This window comes from Nematolebias whitei, chromosome 11, assembly GCF_014905685.2.
Source record: "Nematolebias whitei isolate Nwh7 chromosome 11, NemWhi1, whole genome shotgun sequence".
Classification (NCBI taxonomy): domain Eukaryota; kingdom Metazoa; phylum Chordata; class Actinopteri; order Cyprinodontiformes; family Rivulidae; genus Nematolebias; species Nematolebias whitei.
In genome coordinates, this window is record NC_056508.1 from 19,054,430 (window position 1) to 19,073,792 (window position 19,363).

The 19,363-nt window shown below is 41.9% G+C and overlaps 2 protein-coding genes and 1 pseudogene across 2 annotated transcripts; 1 reads left to right on the plus strand and 2 right to left on the minus strand.

Moving 5' to 3' along the window:
* The first annotated feature begins 3,950 nt into the window (after nucleotides 1-3,950).
* On the plus strand, nucleotides 3,951-4,751 carry gp9 (glycoprotein IX (platelet)). Its single transcript, XM_037683968.1, has one exon. The coding sequence runs from the start codon at nucleotides 3,951-3,953 to the stop codon at nucleotides 4,719-4,721; it is 771 nt and encodes a 256-aa protein (XP_037539896.1). The 3' UTR covers nucleotides 4,722-4,751.
* A 2,966-nt stretch (nucleotides 4,752-7,717) lies between these two features.
* On the minus strand, nucleotides 7,718-13,230 carry LOC119417512 (annotated as a pseudogene).
* Nucleotides 13,231-13,864: 634 nt separating this feature from the next.
* cnbpa (CCHC-type zinc finger, nucleic acid binding protein a) lies at nucleotides 13,865-16,986 on the minus strand. The gene is made up of 5 exons (XM_037684728.1): nucleotides 16,902-16,986; nucleotides 15,520-15,640; nucleotides 15,285-15,350; nucleotides 14,965-15,163; nucleotides 13,865-14,885 (listed from the first exon to the last, which is right to left on the minus strand). The coding sequence occupies exons 2-5, from the start codon at nucleotides 15,635-15,637 to the stop codon at nucleotides 14,768-14,770; spliced, it is 501 nt and encodes a 166-aa protein (XP_037540656.1). The 5' UTR covers nucleotides 15,638-15,640; nucleotides 16,902-16,986; the 3' UTR covers nucleotides 13,865-14,767.
* Nucleotides 16,987-19,363: the final 2,377 nt, after the last annotated feature.

Here is a 19,363-nt window from a genome sequence, read left to right on the forward strand (position 1 = left end):
CCACAAAAGTTCATAGCTAAGGAGGCTGGCTGTTCACAGAGTGCTGTGTCCAAACACATCAATAGAAAGTCTAGTGGAAGGGCAAAATGTGGCAGGAGAAGATGCACCAGCAAAAAGAGATGACCGTGGGCTTCAGCAGATTATCAAACAGAGAAGATTCCAGAATCTGGATGAGATCCAGAAAGAGTGGAATGAGGCGGGAGTCACAGCTTCAAAAACCACCACATTCAGACACATCCAGGAGATGGGCTACAACTGTTGGGTTCCTCGAGTCAAGCCACTTCTGAACCTGAGCCAACGTATCTGTTTCCAATGAAAGTAAAGTGTGCCTTTCATTCAGAAATCAAGGTCAGTATTAAAACAGTTAAAGACCTGAAATATTTCAGTTGGTGTGCAATGAATCTGAAATATATGAAAGTTTCATTTTTATCATTACATTCTGGAAAATAATGACCTTTATCACAATATGCACATTTTTTGAGAAGGACCTGTATTAGTGTTTTAGGTTCTTTTGCCTCATAGAACACGTAACATTTAATAATCTGTGGTGTTCAGCAGCTCATGAAGTTATTTAACTTCAAAATGTCTCATTTGAAACCCAGGACTATTCAGCTCAGTTGCTCAGGGAGCCACAGGTACTGAAATCCAACAGCTCGGGCCGGACGTCCAGCAATTAGTCATTACGTACATTTAATTTATGATTTCAAACCTTTGACTCCATCTCTGATCAACCTGAGACCCTCAAGTGAACGAGAACTCAATTTTACACCTGAAGGGGGATTTAAAAAGAACTTTTCATAAGCAAATTAACAACTGAACCACATGTGTTCATTTATCTGACTTTAGATCGTTTTCTTTATTCTTATTTCCAAGCAGTTTTCCTTCCATACTGCAACATTTCCACTAGAGGGAGTGGATTAAATTCAAATTTACAGTAGAGGAATCAGTCAGCCTGTGCCATTACACCACCTACTGTTGATCAGTCTGCACGTTTCCTCTGGTGAAACTGGAAAATCATCCCTGAGATACGCCTCTGATAATGACTTTTTTTAAATTGTAGTTGTATTTCCATTACAAAACCACTAATCTAACGGCACTAGCAGTACATGTTTGAGCAAAATGATATGAAAAATCTGAAACACGCAGGTCCAGGCCCCACTAAGGCCTGCAGTGGGTGTTAATCCAGCGAGAAAGAGCCTCTGTGGCTGTTTGAGCTGATAACCTCTTATCGTCTTACAGCAGACGGGTTTCCTTCATGTCGTGAACCCTTTTTTTTTTTTTTTTTTTGGTGCATTCCTCTCTCTGTCGCCACTCAGTACACAGTGTTTTCTGTGACCGAGCTCGGTTACTAAAAAAATATAGAGAAGAATTTGTAAATACTTGAAAAGCTCTAATGGTACTCGGAACGTGTGACACGGCGAGATTATAAGGATGACTGGCATCATGAGAAGTAATCTGGAGGCTCTTAAAGGTTTGTGTTCTTTATTCCACAAGTTACATTTTTTATTTTATTTTCTTTAACGTACGCGTGATTCCGTCTTGTTTAGTGCTTTAACATCTACAATTCCTTAAAAAAAAAAAAGTTTTTACATACCCATTGAAATTTTCCACACATTGCGTGAAAACGAGGTGTTTTCAAAATAAAACTGTAAAAAAGTGTCTGTGGAACTCCAGGTCTTTTGGGGTTTGTCTCCACCAGCTTTGCTCCTCTACAGACCAACGTTTTTGCCCATTCTTACTTTAACTATCTCAAGACGGACCAGATGGAGCGTCGTCATCTCAGTTGGATTTGGGTCTGGATTTAGACCGGGTCATTTTAAACTAAAGCAAGAATTAATTGGATTCAATTTAGTTTATTTACATAGTGCCAATTCACAAAACATACATAAAAAGCCAATTAGTAAAGTTCTTCATCTAAAGAAATCAGCAGATTTCGTTGAATCGTCACTTAGTCACAGTCTCTCTCCCATCCTGAGCAAGCACAGAGGCAACAGTGGAAAGGAAAAACTCCTTTTTAACAGGAAGAAACCTCCAACAGAACCAGGCTGGGGACGAGCGGCCATCTGCTTCGACCAGCAGGCGTTTGAGGACAGAAAGTAGAAACAAACAGAATGACACGTCCAGCTGTACTTTTGATTGGAAGAAAGACAAAAAAACACGTTCAGATAGAAATGATTACAAATACAAACTATTCATTTGAGGAAAGTGGTGAACTCTGAAGAGTGTACTGCAGGACTGCTGTCCTCCAGTAGTCTAAGCCTGTAGCAGCACAACTGAGGCATAGCTCAGGAAACCAAGCCAACCCCAACTATAGGATTTATCAAAAATGAAAGAACCCATTCCTCTGTAGCTCTCACTGGATGTTTCATGTCGTCCTCCTGGAAGGTGAACCTCCACCTCAGTCTCAAGTCTTTTTAGGCTGTAACAGGCTCCATCCACCTTCACATCAACTCAGACCAGCTTCCTTGTTTCTGCTATAGAAAAGCATCCCACAGCATGATGCTGCCACCGCCATGTTTCACAGTGAGGACCGTAGTAGTTTTCCAGTTCAGTTCTGGTCTCATCTGATCCGAGTAGTTTCTTGTTTGTTGTTCTTCTTGGCCGCTCCTTCATAAAGGGCAGGTTTGTGGACTAACGGGTGTCCTGTGGACAGATTGTCCCACCTGAGGTGTGGATCTCTGCGGCTCCTCCAGTCACTGTGGGGCTCCTTGTCTGCTTCTCAGATTAAAGGTCTCTTTTCCCGGCCTGTCGGTTTCTGACCATCTTGGTAGGTTTGCAGATGTGTTGCTTTTGGACGGCAGACTAAACCGAGCTCTGTGAGATGTTCAAAACACGGGATTTTGTTTTACAACCTCCTTTAAACATCTTAACAACACTATTCATTAACTTTCCGGTGTATTCCTTGGTCTTCATGATGCTGTTTGATCACTAATGTTCTGTAACAAACCTCTGAGTCCTCCATTGGGTTTATGTTGTGATGAAATTACTCACAGCTGGACTTTATTTACTAAAAGAGTGACTTTTAAAGACGACTGACTGCACTGGATTTTAAATCGGGAGCTTTTTAGAGATTTATCCGTACAGAGAATTTTGTCAGATTATAATCTGTGCTGATCTAACACAGCGGAATGCAACCTTTTTGATCAAAAGAGCCATTTTTACCCCTTTGCTCACTAAACAAAATGTCTCCAAAGCCGCAAAACCTGCTACAATATCAACTGGTGGCCCATGGGCCACTTCAAGTTTGTTGGAAGGGGTTTTTCCAAACGGTGGGTGAGGTATTATAAAACGTAAATTATATAATCAATTTGAACATTTATGGATATTTTTACATTTAAGGACAAAATACCATTTTCATTTAAATAAGGTAAAAAATATAGTGCAAAATATTAAGAGCCTGAACTCTGCAGGTTTACATCCCTCCTTTTTATTTTTGGGGAAAACGTATGAAGTATTTTGAAGTAATAAAGCATATGTGAAGTGTTTGTTGGCTATGTAATTGTGCTTTATTAAATTTTTAATTTAAAAACAAAATTGTTTATTTACTTTGACTTTATTATGTTTAATTGTTTTTATTGTTATGGACTCACCGTACAGTAGTTCCTCTAAGCAACAGGTCCTAAATGTTTTCCAAAGAATTTCTGGTGGATTTGAGAGAAGGATCCCACTGTAAGGCTGGATAAACGAAGCAGATACATCTGACCATTAAACATGTGCAGAAAAACTGCTCAAACTAGCCTTTTCTGTTGTGGGTTTAAAAATAATAATTAAAAAAATGTTTGTGTTAGCTTTGGTCAAAGCTTCAAGGAGCCACAGAACAGGGACCGACGAGCTGCAGACTCCTGACGTGTGGTTGTCCAAGTTTAATAAAGACATTAGTTCCTGTGCAGCTTGTAAAACATTTTCCCAGTTCTGTGTCATCCCATGTAACGTGTTTTTCCTCCTTCAGGATGCTGCCCTCCGGTTTAACCTTAGCGCTCCTCCTCCTGACCTCCTCCAGCGCTCACAGAACTGTAAAGTCCTGCATCTTTTCCAGGATCAAGCCTGCAGGGCTGCACGTCAACTGCAGCTCTTCCAACCTCATGGAGCTGCCCGACCTGCCTTCAGAGAGCACAGAACTCCACGTGCAGAACAACCGGCTCACCTCGGTGCCTCCAGGCTGCTTCGACAAATTACTGAGCCTGAACAAGGTCGTTCTGTCTCCAAACCCCTTCCACTGTGACTGCAGCATCCAGTACCTGAGGAGCTGGCTGCTGAAGAACAGGGCTGTCGTTTCAGAGGAGCCTCTCTGTTCCACTCCTGCATCTCTGGCTCAGAAGGCCATCTCTGAACTTCCAGACGACTCCTTCTCCTTCTGCTCTTTTCCTCGTGCGCATCTCATCATCGCCTCCAGCTGTGCTCATGTTGTGTACAACACCACGGCAGGCGTGATGCTGCTCTGCCTCGTTCTTCTGCTCCTCTGGAGCCTACACCTGGCCAGAAAATCCAGCATCACCGTGTGCCTGGATGAGAGGCACTCGGGATTTGAGGCCAACTCCCTGCGCTTCCTGAAGCCCAAACACAGGAGGAGGCTGCACACCGGACTGTCGGAGGCCACGGAGGACTCGGATCCTCAGTCTTGGTCAGAGGACTTGGAACGACCACTTATCGACATGGACTTACTGCCACAAGTGCTGGATGTGTTGCACAAGAAGCACAACATAAAGATAAAGGCTAGCTGAGGGACTTAGTGTCTGACACAAACACAGCAGAGAGGGACGTGGGAGCAGAAGGAAACTGGATTTTCTTCAGAGTTTTAACCAAAATAGATTTTTTTTTTATCCAAACTGCCAAAACTAAGATTCCTGAGACTCCACCAGTTTTTTTATTGCAAAGAAACAATTTATTTTAAGGAACTTAGTCTTTTAATAAACTTATCAACTTCAAGTTGCCCTCTGCGTTTACTGAGTAACGTGCTCTTTACAGCCTAACTTTTAAATGGATGGATGGATTTTTACATCTGCATTCTTTTATTTTAACAGGACCTAAAAAAAATGACAGTACACTCCTGGATTTATAAGATTTAAACTAAACACCAGTCCAAATTAAGAGCCCAGTAGTTCTTGAATGAATGCGTATCACCTTTCTTGTTTTAAACTGAGGTCATGTTTTGCTGAGACTGGACAAAGTTCTAGTCGTGTTGGTCGAACCCTGTAAATAACGTTACGCGCGACCTAATGCGAGACCCATTAGCTCCGACTCTCAGCTACTACCACACAATAAGTAGCCCAACATCAGTAAAACTGAAGTTAGTGTCGGCTGAGGTCACCTAACATCTTCAGATGACTTTTAATATGAAACGCAACCACAGAGTTTCACTCACATCCGTCCAGTGAATCATGGGATATTTTGCTAACACTACAGACAAGCGAGCACAAAAACGGCAGCGGGCGATTATTCAATATAACCTTACCTGTCAAAGTGTGCAGCATGGCTGTACAGGGACACGTTTCGATGATATAAAATGAAGTCCTGAACACATAAAGATGTAAAAGAGTTGTTTTCCTCCTTCGTGGTTCCTTCACTGTTTCTGTCTTCAGTATGATCCGTTCTTGAAGTCCTGGGTTTGTTTAGAATCATCTTCTGGATCGCTGTCCATCTTTGAAGCCCAGCTTCTAAACTTTGTTGCGTTCTGCTTCACGTTCCAAACCACCTGTCAGACTTCCTGTTGGCACTAACGATCCCGTCTCAAAGGAACTGGGCTCCCATGTCATGAAAACAAAGTTCCCCTAAGTTTTCCCCGATGTTTCCCAGAGTAAATCCTGAAATTCCAGGAGAGATTTCAGTCACATGAAACACTCCGAACTTAAGAGTCTTAGGTGTTGAGCAGTCACATTCAGAGATGACACTATATACTGGAGTACTACAGTACGTGCATACAGCAGTCATTCCTGATAATTATATCAGACACTAAAAGGCCTCCGTGTCCAGTCAGTAAGGACATGGTGTACATACATAATACAGTGCACTATAGAAGCAGAACATGGACTCATTGATGCTAGAGCACTAGCATTAGTACATGTTAAAATCTCTGAAAGATCACGTCGTAATCAGCAGATCAGTGTTCACATTCCCACTTTCTAGGATTTTTTCATGTATTTCTCAAATCCCCTGAGTTTCCAGAGTGCCAGGGAACCTTGAAGCCATCTTGTCGTTCTGCTCACGCCGTTCACATGAGGTTTTGTCTTTTGTTTGGAAGCTATTCCAAATCTTTTTTGTTTTGTTTTTTAATCATTTCCTCATTCTGCCACAAGTTAAAGTTCATTTAATCTGCTGAAAGAGCGCTGATCCAGTTAATCTGGTCTCACACAGATGTTCACCCAAGACTAAACTGGTCTGATTTGAGGTTTTGTGTAACACTGTACGACAAAACCATCATTTTTGTATTAGCAAAAGTTTTTTTTGTTCAGTAGTCCCACCAGGTGATGCGGTGCACCATGGGCAGACTTTATGTCCTGTTTCATATTCCCAGCTTGTTTTCAACTGGATGATTTGAAGCATGAGGATCAGTTTACAACGAAGTAAACCAGATAGACGATCATATCCTAATCCACTTATCTGAGATTAGGAGATTAAAAACAACTGGCAACATTTTTCACGTGAGTGGAAAGGAGTAGCACCTAAACACACAAAGACTCGTTTTATTTCATTTTATTCTTCAGTCTTTGGAGTTGGGATTTCAAAACCTAAACCACAAATAACACGTATAAATCTGTAGGCAAATGTTAATTTTATGAGGAAAAGTACTAGTTAAAACCTCTAGCTGGGGTTTTTACTTTTCTTCTTACACGTGAATAGTGTGAAAGGTCACTTCTGTCACTCTTATGGCTGTGGTGAGGATTTATTTTCTGTAAACAATAAAACAATCAGCAGCAGACACCAGCACCTTCACACGTCCTTAATGATTCCTTACTATGTAACTAAACTGAGTGCACGTCTGTTAATAAATGAATAAATATCTGTCTGTTTTGGGCCATTTCTCATCATCTTTAATCTTTACGTTTCAGCAAATGAAAAACTGGAATTTAAAAAATATTTTTCTAAAATCTAACTATCTGCATCAAAAATGACCAGAATCTTATTTTTGACAAGTTGTGGTTCCGTTTCAACAAAGAGGACACGTTTAGTCAGACTTGTTTGTATTTTTTAAGGTCAGCTGTTTACAATGAGTGATGACGGAGCGGTACAAGAAAAGCGCTGGATGTGGCTCAATGAACGTCTTGTTGGGTTTTGCCACAAAATCTGAGCGCTTCAACTTTAATTTGTGTACTCTTTAGTAAATATTTATAAACAGGATATGGCAGAAAAGCACTTAACATTAACCGAAGATGAAATATCTGTGCAAATACTGGCTGTCAGGCGAAAGGCGGACGTTACGTACGATCGGAGGACGATATTGCACATGGAACAGTTGGATTTACAGTCGAACTATGACTCAAGTTCATGCAGAGAAGATAACTGAGCAAACGCATCACTTAAAGTCAAATGTTATTTGGAATACACTTTCTAAAACACTGTGACAGTCTTGTAATAAATAGATGATTTGCAATAATCTAAAACAGACATTAAAAACAAAATAACTTGTAGGGTGAAATAAAGCTAACACATTTCTGTAGAGAGAAACAAGTAAAAACTAAAATATGAAAGAGCAGACAACAGTTACGTGACTAATGGTTTCTTAAATGCATCCTAACTGTTAGACGAGGACCTACTGGTGTCAATGTCCAGTTAATCCACAGTGTTTTGTTCCTACACATGAAGTGGTGTTTTCCCAGTTGGACCCCACAGAACCTTCGGGATTCAAATCTCTACTGAGGCACGAACTTCTCCTGCTCGAAGATGAGCTCGACAGCTTCCGCCACGTCCTTCACGATGTGGTCCGGCTCCACCAGCGCGGGGTCGAACCTGAAGTCGCGGTGCCCGTGGAACACAGTCTCTTTGATACAGCGGCTCGAGTCCGACGGCACCTCCGCATTGGGGTCGTACACCCCCGTGCAAACTAGAACAGACTTACAGGAAGTGGCCGAGGGCAGCGCCAGCTCGCTTTCCCTCAGGCTGTCGATCTCCTCCTCCCCGCCGGGCACCGCCGCGCTGGACCCGGTGGCGGCCGCCACCTTTGCAACAGCCTTCGGGTTCTTCCTAGCAGCTCTCTCCTCCAGGAAGCGGTTGTACAGATTGGCTCCGTATATATCAGTCATGAGGTTGTCTCTAAGGATGGAAGAAGATCAGTTTGTATGCAGGGCTTTCATTTCTGCTGCTCTGTCCACTGATGAAACTAAAACAAAAACTGGACAGGTTTTTAAAAAAATGAAGTGAAACATGCAGGACCATCACGTTTTAACCCACTTGATGGAAATTAAAACACGCATCACCTCAGCAGAAAGGCTTTGATTAAGTGTGGTCTCACCCTATAGCGTAAAGGGAAGTGATGGGAAGTTTCCATTGCCTCTGCATGGCCTGGCTTCTGATGAGGTGCTCTGCAAAATGGTAGGTCAGCTCGCTGGGTTTCCCCATGAGAGCCTCGTACTTCAGGTCCCTGCCCGTTATCTTCTTGTAGATGTTCTCCAGGCACACGAGGAACGTCCCGTGACCAAACCTGGAGCCAAACGAGACAGGGCTCACTGCTTTGCTCAGAACAAAATACAACCCGTTCAGGGACAGCTGGGACTTCTTTATTTTGATTTAAAGCGTTTACCTTGGAGTGTTGGCTTCAGCCATCCACATGAGGTCCATGTTACAGGCCAGAATGGGGAGGTGAGGCGTCGCTTGGGTTTGATGAAGACCACTGAGGTTACCGTTGGTCAGCAGAACGTCAGTTATCAGCTGCAGGTTGGTCTCCCATCGAATCGGCTCCCCGAACAAAATCACAGCTGTGTGAGAAGGTTCAACGATAATAAGTGATATCTAACACATCAGCCATGAAGAATCTAAGAGAAAACAAGAGGAGTTTGCCCTTACCTTCAACTTTAGGAAGGCTAACTACAGGACTGGACTGAAATTAAAAAAATAAAATAAAATTCTCAACACGTTCTGTTGTTTAGGTGGGTTCTCACTGGGCCGTGACTGTTGGCAATAAATTGCAAACTGTTTGCGAGAGTTTCCAAATATCTCAGAAGGTTTGCAGGGGTTCCTTGCGTGAGCTGTCAGGCCTCGCACTCGTGTCACTGGATTTTTTTTTAGCACGTTTGACAAATTTGCAAGATAAAGTTTCTCTGTAACCTCGGAGGTGGCAGCTGCCACTCTGTAGTCTCGTTAATGTATTTTTGTACAATGTTAAACGTCACCACAGAGCTTCAAACTCAAACATAACTCACTGATTTATTATTTGGTGTTTTTACCCACCAACCACCACACAGAACCAGCAGAGACGGTTTCCAGACCTCCCAGCTATCAAAGTGCTACTGAAAGGAAACAGGTGCTCCAGGCCGGGAGTGACACCGACCATCTCCTCTTCCTTAACAGATGATTAATGTTTTATTCATTTCTTTGAGCTCAGCGACCTTTTTTAAAGTTACTAATGAACATGCTCATTTTAATGCCTGACACCACTGCACATTTAGCCGTCACAGTGTCCGACAAAGCTAATTTAATTAGAGTCAGCTGTAAAGGACCAGAACACTAGACTTGAATGCAAACCTTAAATACTGGAAATACTTGTGAATGTATGTGGTCACGTTGTGCCCAGTTTGATTGTGCATTAGTAACTGTAAAACTTCCATTCTTATTTTTTTATTCTGGATGTTCAATTAGCTATTATGTTCTGTTAACATAGAGCCTGATTAAATTAGCTTATAGCTTCCATGTGCACATCCACTAGAACGTTTGCTCACATTACAACACTGGTTATTTGGTATTATTGTGCCACTGGGTCACATGGCTAGTGTTAATATGAGCTGTGTTGTTTGTTCAGACTTTACTGCATGTCTATACCTAACCAATGAGTGTTCAAATAGCAGTAATTAAGTAGTAGTAGTAATAGTGTTAGTAGTAATAGTTGTATTAATAATAGTAGTAGTGGCAGTAGTAATAGAAGTACTAATACTAGTAGTAGTATTAGTAATAGTGATAATAATGGTAGGTAATGCTGCTGTTCAGCGTATTGTTTGTGTACTATTAGTGTATTCTTACTTTAGCATATTTCTTAGTTCATATATTAGATCTTATTAGTTTTTCTTTACAATTTAAACTTTTGTTGGATGTAACTGGGACCCTGAGTACACAATTTCGTTCTGCCACATGTACCACATGTGATGAGAATGACAATAAAGAAAACCTTGACCTAAAAAGACTAAAATTGCCTTGAAGAGTTTTATGATAAAGAGTATTTGAACAATCTGTTATTGTTCTTCTATCTGAGACAGCTGACTAAAGTGACGCTGATTCTTTCTCAGCAGTATTTTTGAAACAGTCCATCGTTTTACTCGGCTGGACTAGGGTCACACACTCTATACAAGAATCAGTGATTTGTGCATCTGTCAGCGTCAGAGGGTACAGAATGCTGCTTCACAGCTTTTAACTGGCACACGAAGGTTTCACCACATTTCTCCTGTTCTAGCCTCCCTGCACTGACTGCCCGTACATTTTAGGATTCATTTTAAAATTAGTTTATTTGTTTGTAAAGCTCTAAATGGACTTGCCCTGCTCCATCTGTCTGAGTTGCTACACCCACACACACCCTCTCAATCCGTGCGCCAAAGACAAAGCGGAAGCTCAGAGACCGTGCTTTTGCTGTGGAACGACCTTCCCTTGAACATGAGACAGTCTGTTTTAAAATCCCTGCTTAAACTCCATCTCTTCTCCGTGCCCTTTGACACCATCTGAGATGTTGACTTTTAATAATTTTAATCACTTTTTATTATCTGATTGCATGATTGTTTCATTATGTGTACAGCACTTTGGTCCTGTGCGTGTTTAAAGTGCTCTATAAATAAAGCTGGTATGGTATTGCTCTAAACACCTAATTAACAATGAATGAAACTATGCTTAATCTAAATTATACTGGAACGTTTTCATTAGAAAAATTATGTTTTAAAATTATGAAAAAACAAAAAACAAATTATTACTTAATGCTGGTTTATAAACCCTGAGGTTGCAGGTTTGAGTCCAGGTTGCGTCAGGAAGTTCATCTGGCATAAAACAAATAGCCAAATGTTTCATGTGAGGTCACTCGCTGAGGCGACCCCTGAAGAAAGGAGCAGCTAAAACTTGAAACTTACTTATTGTGGGTTTATACAACTGTTTGATTGCGAGTCTTAAATAAAGGTTGCTGACAAACAACACTCAGTTAAATGTTGTTTTGTGTAATTTGTGTAATGCGTATAAAGAAATTAAACACCTGAAAGCATTAATTTTACTCGAAAAGTAAATCCTAACTCTGCTGGAACCTCATGCCACACATTTGATGCTCTAAGAAAATCTCTCTAGGAATGCAAATTGTGGCACAAATGTTGCGGGGAGTTTAAGCAAACGTGTATGAATTAAATAGGATTCCATGTGAAATTATGTGCTTTTTATCTGAATTATGTGTCTCAGACAGTCGCAGCCCAGTGAGATGCTACCAAGACATCCTGAGAACTAAGGGATTAGTAGGAAACATCTGACTTTGACTGCAGGTTTCATCGTCTCACCGGCAGTTTGGGCCGTCTGTGGTGATCCACCATGTCCAGCAATGGGTACGATTCCCGCACCATGTCAATACTGACAACATTCTTAAAGCCAACGCTGACAATTATTACAAAGGAATGAGAAGAAATATTAGCTTTTTAGATTACAAGGATAAAATAAAGTACAATAAAAGTAAGATTTTTTTTAAACATACTTTTTAGCAATCTCTAAGACCGGCCCCTGCCCCGACACCAGGACACACTTGTCATGGAACCTCTTAAACATCCTCAGAGGACTGTGGGACATGATGACTTGGTCTTCTGTGATCTTCAGGTAGAACAAGAAAGGAGAGGTTACCAGCAAAGAGATACATATTAATAACAAAGTGATATTGAGTTTTGCTTCATCTCTAACACAGGAAGTCATTTATCACGACTCACAGGCACTCCCAGGATGTGAGAGAGCTGGTCCGCTTTTGTGTGTCGTTGGCAGTTCCCTGCGTTTGTTACAAAAACAACCGGCACCACAAACTGTCCCCGAGAGTCGACCAGCTTCTCAAAGGTCTTTTTTGCAGCGGGGATTGGCATCCTTCCTCTGACGAGCACCCCATCGATGTCGAATAACAAACCGAATCTTGGCTGTGGCTGCAGACGAGAAAAAACAGAAACAGATTTTTTTTTAAAAAGGGTACACAGTGTTCACGATGCGCACGGTACTTGTAGAAACGTGGAAAAGAATACAAATGTTTATAAAGATGTACAAAATGTAAAAATAGAACAGTACCTTGTAAAAGTTTTATGGTAATTTTTTGCTCGCAAAAATTGAGACAATATTTAATTTACCCAAAGAATAATCTGTAATGTGAGGTGACAGAGGTTCATGTTAGGCTTAATATCATTTAATTATTGATACTTTATTGATACAGGCTCTTTAAATGTGCAACAGACAAGGAACCACTGAATGAGGGGATCAGGGCAATATGGGGGAGTTCACAGGTCAAATTCATTTTACAGCTGCCTAAACAAGTCTGAGTTGTTTCTTTGAGGTTGTTTTTCTTCTGAGGCAGAGTTAAACTGAAACAAAGTGGCCACACTGAACACGAATAGTGTTTTTCATCAGGGAGTAAAACGGTCAGCTACATCTGCTGAGGTCTCATCCCCAGCAGGAAGCGCCGCATCCACCGCGGACACAAAGTTAGATGGAACACCGAAAAACACGGCTTCACTCGACAAACACCGCGACAAAACGTGTCAAACAATAGAAAAATAACTTGGAAAAAGAAGCAGTATGGCCGTGTCAACTGCGTATTGTTCGTCTGGGCCGAGGAGGCAGCAACAGCTCAAACCGTACCTTGGTAACTGACTGAGTTCCGCAAAGCCCGCACCGAGAACCGACAATCCCGGCTTTTCGCCTGGCTGGACGGTTACTTAGGGTGTGCTGGCCCCGGAAAAACGCCAGGAGTCCCCGCATCTCCTTTGCTTTATCGCGGGAGGGAGGAACGGGGTGTTCAGAAAGAAAGAGAAAAAAAAAACTATATATATAAATAAATAAATCAGGACGAGCGGCGCATGAAGCTGGAGCCGGCTAGCACCGGCCGTTGCTGCTGCAGGTCGGCTCCTGCCGTTTCCACATATTGTACTGCCTGAACTGTGATTGGACCAGCGCCGGTGACGTCAGAGGAGGCGGGTCTTCGTGCTGCATCTGCACCGCAACCCCCGCTGCCATTTTAGACTCTGAGGTGGAGCTAGCTCAGACCCGACGGGAGTCTGGGAAACACTTGATCCATGAGCCGCTCAACTCTCGATTCTAGCTGTTCCTTAGGGACAAGGTCATGTCCACCAGTCTGTCCCGTGTCTCCCGCGACAGAGGAGTTTGTGAACGACACTCCACCTCAATGACCAGGTTTGTTTGCACAACCAACCAGCTGGACCCGGATCAGAGCAAATGTGAAGACTCCTGTGATGTAATCTCGAGATTTAAAGGGAAACCACAGATAAGATGCCCAAATGGTTCAAATGATCCTAGTTTGCTTTTCTTTAATTTCATCTCATTGCCAAGATACTAAACACAGTTCTTTGGACAAGTTTGAATCGTAAGAATAAAAACGTTAAAACACAAAATGACTTAATTTCTACTAAATAAAAAATGCCATTCATACACGTTTTCAGATCATTTAAGTTACGCCATTTTTATGGTGCAAAGCGAAATCAATCAAAAACACTTCTCCCCGTGCTCCTCCAGCTTTATTGATAGTTTAAAATTACATTTCTATTTTCTAGGACTTCAGTTGCACTTTCCTTCCGACTTAAAAACTGAGTACAAGCAAATGGTATTTATACAGTAGTCTAAGTGATATTGTACAAAAATAATATTTCGATTTCTGTGAAAACATTTGTCATTCCCAAATATCTCCTAATTCTGCTGTTCTTTCAACTGCTCTTGGATTTTTTTTTTTTGATTTTTTTTTTGCCAAGGTAAAAACAAGAAAAAAAAAATAAATTCAAAGCCATTTTAAAAAGGAATAACACAAAGAAGTCTACCTTGGACTAACAAGTGATATTTAAATTGTAAACAGATTTCTATAAAAGAGCATGTTTCTTTGAATACCTCCAAAACGTTTTATATCTTAGTAATATAGTTTGTCATCGCCCACTTGTAGCTGCTTGTAGGGCAGAAATGCATCTTGTGAACTGTTTCCATATCGTACTCTCTTGGCCAACTCATGTTCCACTAAAACAAACCAAAATAACCACACATGGATGTTTGGTTTCCATTTACACCCTTCTTCTGTCTCATTTACTGAGGCATGTCCACACAGCTCAGAGTCCTACAGATTCCCGTTATGTTTAGTCCCATTTTTTTTCCTTTGCTGATCGCCGGTGGCCTGGAAAGGGGAGTTCTTAAACAAAGCATTATACATAACACCGCTACCAAACTAAAACTTTTTGTATTGAATGCAGAAAGATATCTTTTCACCCCTTTCATTGTATTACATGACGAGAGGCTCGCAGGCCTGGGACTAGCCTCTGTTAGCCAACCTTTGGCCAGTGAAGAGGATTCAGAGAAAATAATACAACCAACCATCAATCTGAAAAAAAAAAGGAGGGGCAACAGAGGGTGCTGATTATGCAGTGGCTTCGATGGTGCACTCTTTCGCCAGGTGGCCCGCCTTTCCACAGTTGTAGCAGTTAGTCTCGCTGGCTTTACTGCAATGCACGGCGACGTGGCCGATCTCGCCACACCTGCAGGGGGGGCACACGAGCTGCTCGGTGACTTGTGCAGACTTGACGAGTTCGAAAAAACGAGACGAGTAAAACCCACCTGTAACATTTCACCTTGTCGCAAAGTTTCTGGATGTGGCCAAACCCACCGCAGGAGTAGCACTTCTGCTCGTTGGCGTGATCGCAGTCACGGGCCATGTGGCCGGCTTTGCCACAGGTGTAGCAGAGCTGCTCCCTCTCTTTCCTGGGCTCCTTGCAGTCCCGAGAAATGTGACCACTCCTGTGGCAGTTGTAGCATGCTAACAGGCAAACGCAGTTTTATAATGCTCTTAACTTTCAATAAAATACGAGTTGTTCCGTGATCACACAGTTGAAGGTACTAAATGCACCTGATCATTAAAACAGCTGAAAAATACACACCATCCTCAGTTTGGTCACAGTCCCTGGCCATGTGTCCCTGGTCTCCACACCGATAGCAGAACAGCTCTGCAACGACACACAAAGGATACAACACGTTTAGTTTTTTTCTGTTTGGCTTGGATTTCGGATGAGCTTCTTCCATTTTTATGACACGGAGATCACTTATTAGCAACGGCAGCGGAAGGACAAGCTTGTTTTATGATCATCGTTACATTCTGGAAACAAACACTCATACCTTTTCCTCGTCCCCGGCCCCTGCCACGTCCACGTGAACCACTGGCATTGGGACAATGCTTGACCCAATGGCCAGATCGGCCACATCCAAAGCATTCGCTGTTGCTGCTCATCTCCATCACCTAAACAGAAGCGCACGAGGCAAACACCGCCCATCACTAATTAATATTACACACTTCTGATACAAAAAAAAAATCCGGGAAGGCGTCTATATCGTATGTACACTGCAATACTTTCAGTGTTCAAGACCCAAGAGTAAGGGAGGGGGTAAATATACACAGTACTACTGGATTCAGACTTGGGGGGGGGTCTACTCTACAATATGAGGGGTAAGTCTGACCAACTATGGAGCTAACTTACAGAACTTCACCAGTCTGTGGGATCATGCTGTGAACGCCAAACTTCTGCTTGACGGACACATTAAGCCAAGAAGAATGGTAAGTTAATAAGTAATTATGTTCCATCCATGCATTAAGAGGCGGTTAAAAAGAGGCTAACATGGCAGCTAAATATAACCTCCTCTAAAATAGCTACACTCATTTAAAACGGTCTAACGGAAAGCCAGGACTCAACTTTCACCTGAGGTAACGCGACACTTTCACTCAGCGCTTTGGCGTCCCTCAAACAGCCACATGTGGACTAACATGAGCGCTCAGAGCAGTAAACTCAGGTACAGCATGTCCAGTCACAGCCACCGACCATGAACGAGCATGAGAGCACGCGCCGCATCGTGTTGTTATTTACCGTCTGGAAGAGCAACAAAGTCCCAACAAAACGTTAGCTCCGCCGCTAAACTGCCTAAACTGCGTTGTGCGAAACAATTGTGACAGAATATTCAACTCTCAACAGTTTATGAGCTTCTGAAGAAGAGCACCAAAAAAAAAAAAAAAAAGAAATGCCAAAGGTTGAAGCTCCGCTAACGTTGGCCTAGTCACGTTGATTTTACTGCGCACTCGCGAGACGCACACTGGAGCTAGCTAGCTGAGCTAGCGGCTACTAGCTCAGCGTCTCACCGAAGAAACGCGGTTCGGTCGACGATCAGTCTTCGCTCTCCGGTAGGACCGTGTCGGTCGGACGCTCGTAGCGATAAAAACACGCGACGCGTGCGTTTTCACGGACAACCAGCAGAAAATACGATAAGGACAAAATTTCCCGCCAGAGCGCACACGCCACAGGGGCACGCTAACGTTAGCAGGCCGGACCTGGAACCCGATGCCGAGTTAGCGATAGCAAACAAAATCAAAACCACGCGTATTAGCAGACAGAAGCGCGGTCAGACTTTTAGCTTTCTCCTACTGTTACTTTAAACACATTGTGGTTGCAAAATCAACAGACATAAAACGACAACTTATGATATAAATTTAATGTCGTTTTATTGCTTACCCTTATGGCTACCTAGCTCGGTCAGTGTTTACGCCTCCTTCTTTGCGCTACATGCGGTGCCAGCAGGAGTTCCTGAATTGTCATTCGCGTTAACCAGCAAAACCCTGCAATCTGATTGGCCACAGGCTGTGCGAGTAGCCAATCAGACGCAGCAATGCTTGGACACCGCCTCTGGGAACCGACCAATAGACGTGCAGCGGTTCTCTTATTTCTCCTTAATCGGAATAGACTTTATTCTCCCATATCTGAAAGTTGTTAGACGTGAAACGTCGACATAAAGAACACGATGACTACTTAACAGGAAGCCAATGTTAGGATAAACCACACGGTACGACCCTAGAAAACATAAACCTAAAGTAGTGGTTTCTAAAGTTAAGGTCGGGACCCCGCTGTGGGTCAGTGAACACTAAAAGAGAGGCCTTAAAAAGATGACAAATCTCCACCCAAACAATGTTATCAGATTAAAAACAGCAGTCATGAATAGATAAGACATATTGGAGTTAAAAAAAAATTCCATTGTATATGTAATTTATTATTATTTGCTACCTTTTATTTTAGGGAAAAGCTGAGCTAAACAAAGTGGTTTCTCGTGTTTGTTTGCTTCATAAGCATCACTTGAGATATATTTGCATGTTTACTTTTTGTTATCCTTCTGTGAGGAACTTGTAAATGTAAAACAAAAACAATGCAAGAGTTTTCAAGATAGTAAACATATAATAATACAATATGAATTTATGAAACTTGCACAACGCCACAACTTTTTTGACATTGGGGTTTTAATATATATTAATGTTTACAATCTTTGTCTAAAAAATACCTGTATTTGTTTCACTTTTACAGGATAAATCCAGTCGTATGTCTCATATTTAAATGCGTACATGAATTTCAGTGAGTTTACTGTTTGTAAATGCTTTTTGAAGGTTTAATTCAAAGCAATGAATCGTGACAACTATTAATTCTTACTTTCACTGATATGATCCAAATGACTAACTCGTATACAAATGTCACATGTTTATTGCACTTCCGCTACTTTAAAACACACCTGAAACGACAGATTATCAGCTACATCTGCTGGGTTTGTGAATCCTTAAACTAATGATGTCCAAAAGACTAAAATATGAGGAAATATTTTATAAAACTTTCACAAAACTGACATATGATTATAAGAACAAATAGGCCTATGATTAAATAAGACCACGTGGTCATTTTTAAAATACACTAGTGTATTATTATGGTTCCTATTCTTTAAGAAGTCTTGACTGAATACAGGAAGGACCCGTAGAGACACTTCCTGGGAGCATCTGAGCAGTGCACAGATCAATACGTGGAGCAGATGCTTTCATCACTCTTAAGGTGGCCTCGGCTGTAAAGCTTCGAGGCTGTAGTTCCTAATTCCTTGGCTTTCATTTATTAGCTTGCACGCTTTGAATTAAGGCAAGCAGACATATTGAAACGTTTGGCACATAAGTTCTGCATGAATCGCGACATGTTCTGATTAAAAACACAGTAGCCGAGTAGTATGTGAAGCGGGATACCTTAAAATGCTGCACAATGACAAAGCCCTGCCCTCATCTTCACAGAAACTGTTTGGTGTTTCTGTTACTTGTCAGATTATTTGTTGGATTATTAGAGGAACAGATATTTGCTGAGTCTGATATCGTGACTTAATGTACAGTTTGCTGTTCAGGCTGCAACAAGGCGCAGGTTGGTGTGTTGATTTGTCACTAAATATGTCTGAAACTGCTTTATGGAAACATTATATTGCTGAACCCATCAGGACACACACACTTGGGGATGTTAATACATTTGTTTCAGTCCTAGATGGTGTTGAGTCCAGCCTGCTAACAGGACCATTGGAGCCATGATTGTGATTTGGATTCCTCAGGGGACCCAGACTGGGGGTGAATTCATGGTGAGTGTCCATGGTTGTGGTTTTACAATGATACTGTGTCTGGTTCTGTTTAAAGAGGAATGACATTTGATTTAGACATTTTTCTGATTTTGGGGGTGGGAAAAAAACAGAAAAAAAGTGAACGCATTTCTGCCCACAAACTGTAATGAGACTTTTTTAGGCTAATGTCAGCAGCATGCCATGTTAATATTCGTATTATTTTGATAAAACATGTAAAAAATGACACAAAAGACTAATTTTCAACACTCGTGTTGCAATACCTGCATTCCGCCAGAAGATGGCGCGCAAGGACACAAATAACCTTTTCACTGCAAATCTGCTCTTTAAAAGAAGCTACAAAAAGCCTCATTTTACAAAGTATACTTTTAAAACCGCATTATGTTTAAATGTATTCAACCTTTGTATGTGAGCGCTCACGGGGGTCCATTGAAACAAAGTGTGGTTTCAGTGGGAGGGCTCAGGTTCGTGCCATGGTTGCGCAGTGTGAGCGATGCTTGCAGGTCTTGTTATGACTGCGAGGTCCTGTTTCAGTCTGTGGCGTCAGACGGAC

Bases quoted from the DNA above. Each gene is read 5' to 3' on its own strand.
- cnbpa (XM_037684728.1), bottom strand. From the start codon at position 15,637: ATGGAGATGAGCAGCAACAGCGAATGCTTTGGATGTGGCCGATCTGGC. The intron at 15,164-15,284 runs GTGTGTATTTTT...TTTGCCTGTTAG, and splicing joins CTGTGACCAAACTGAGGATG to CATGCTACAACTGCCACAGG. The intron at 14,886-14,964 runs GTGGGTTTTACT...CCCCCCCTGCAG, and splicing joins GACAAGGTGAAATGTTACAG to GTGTGGCGAGATCGGCCACG.
- gp9 (XM_037683968.1), top strand. From the start codon at position 3,951: ATGCTGCCCTCCGGTTTAACCTTAGCGCTCCTCCTCCTGACCTCCTCC.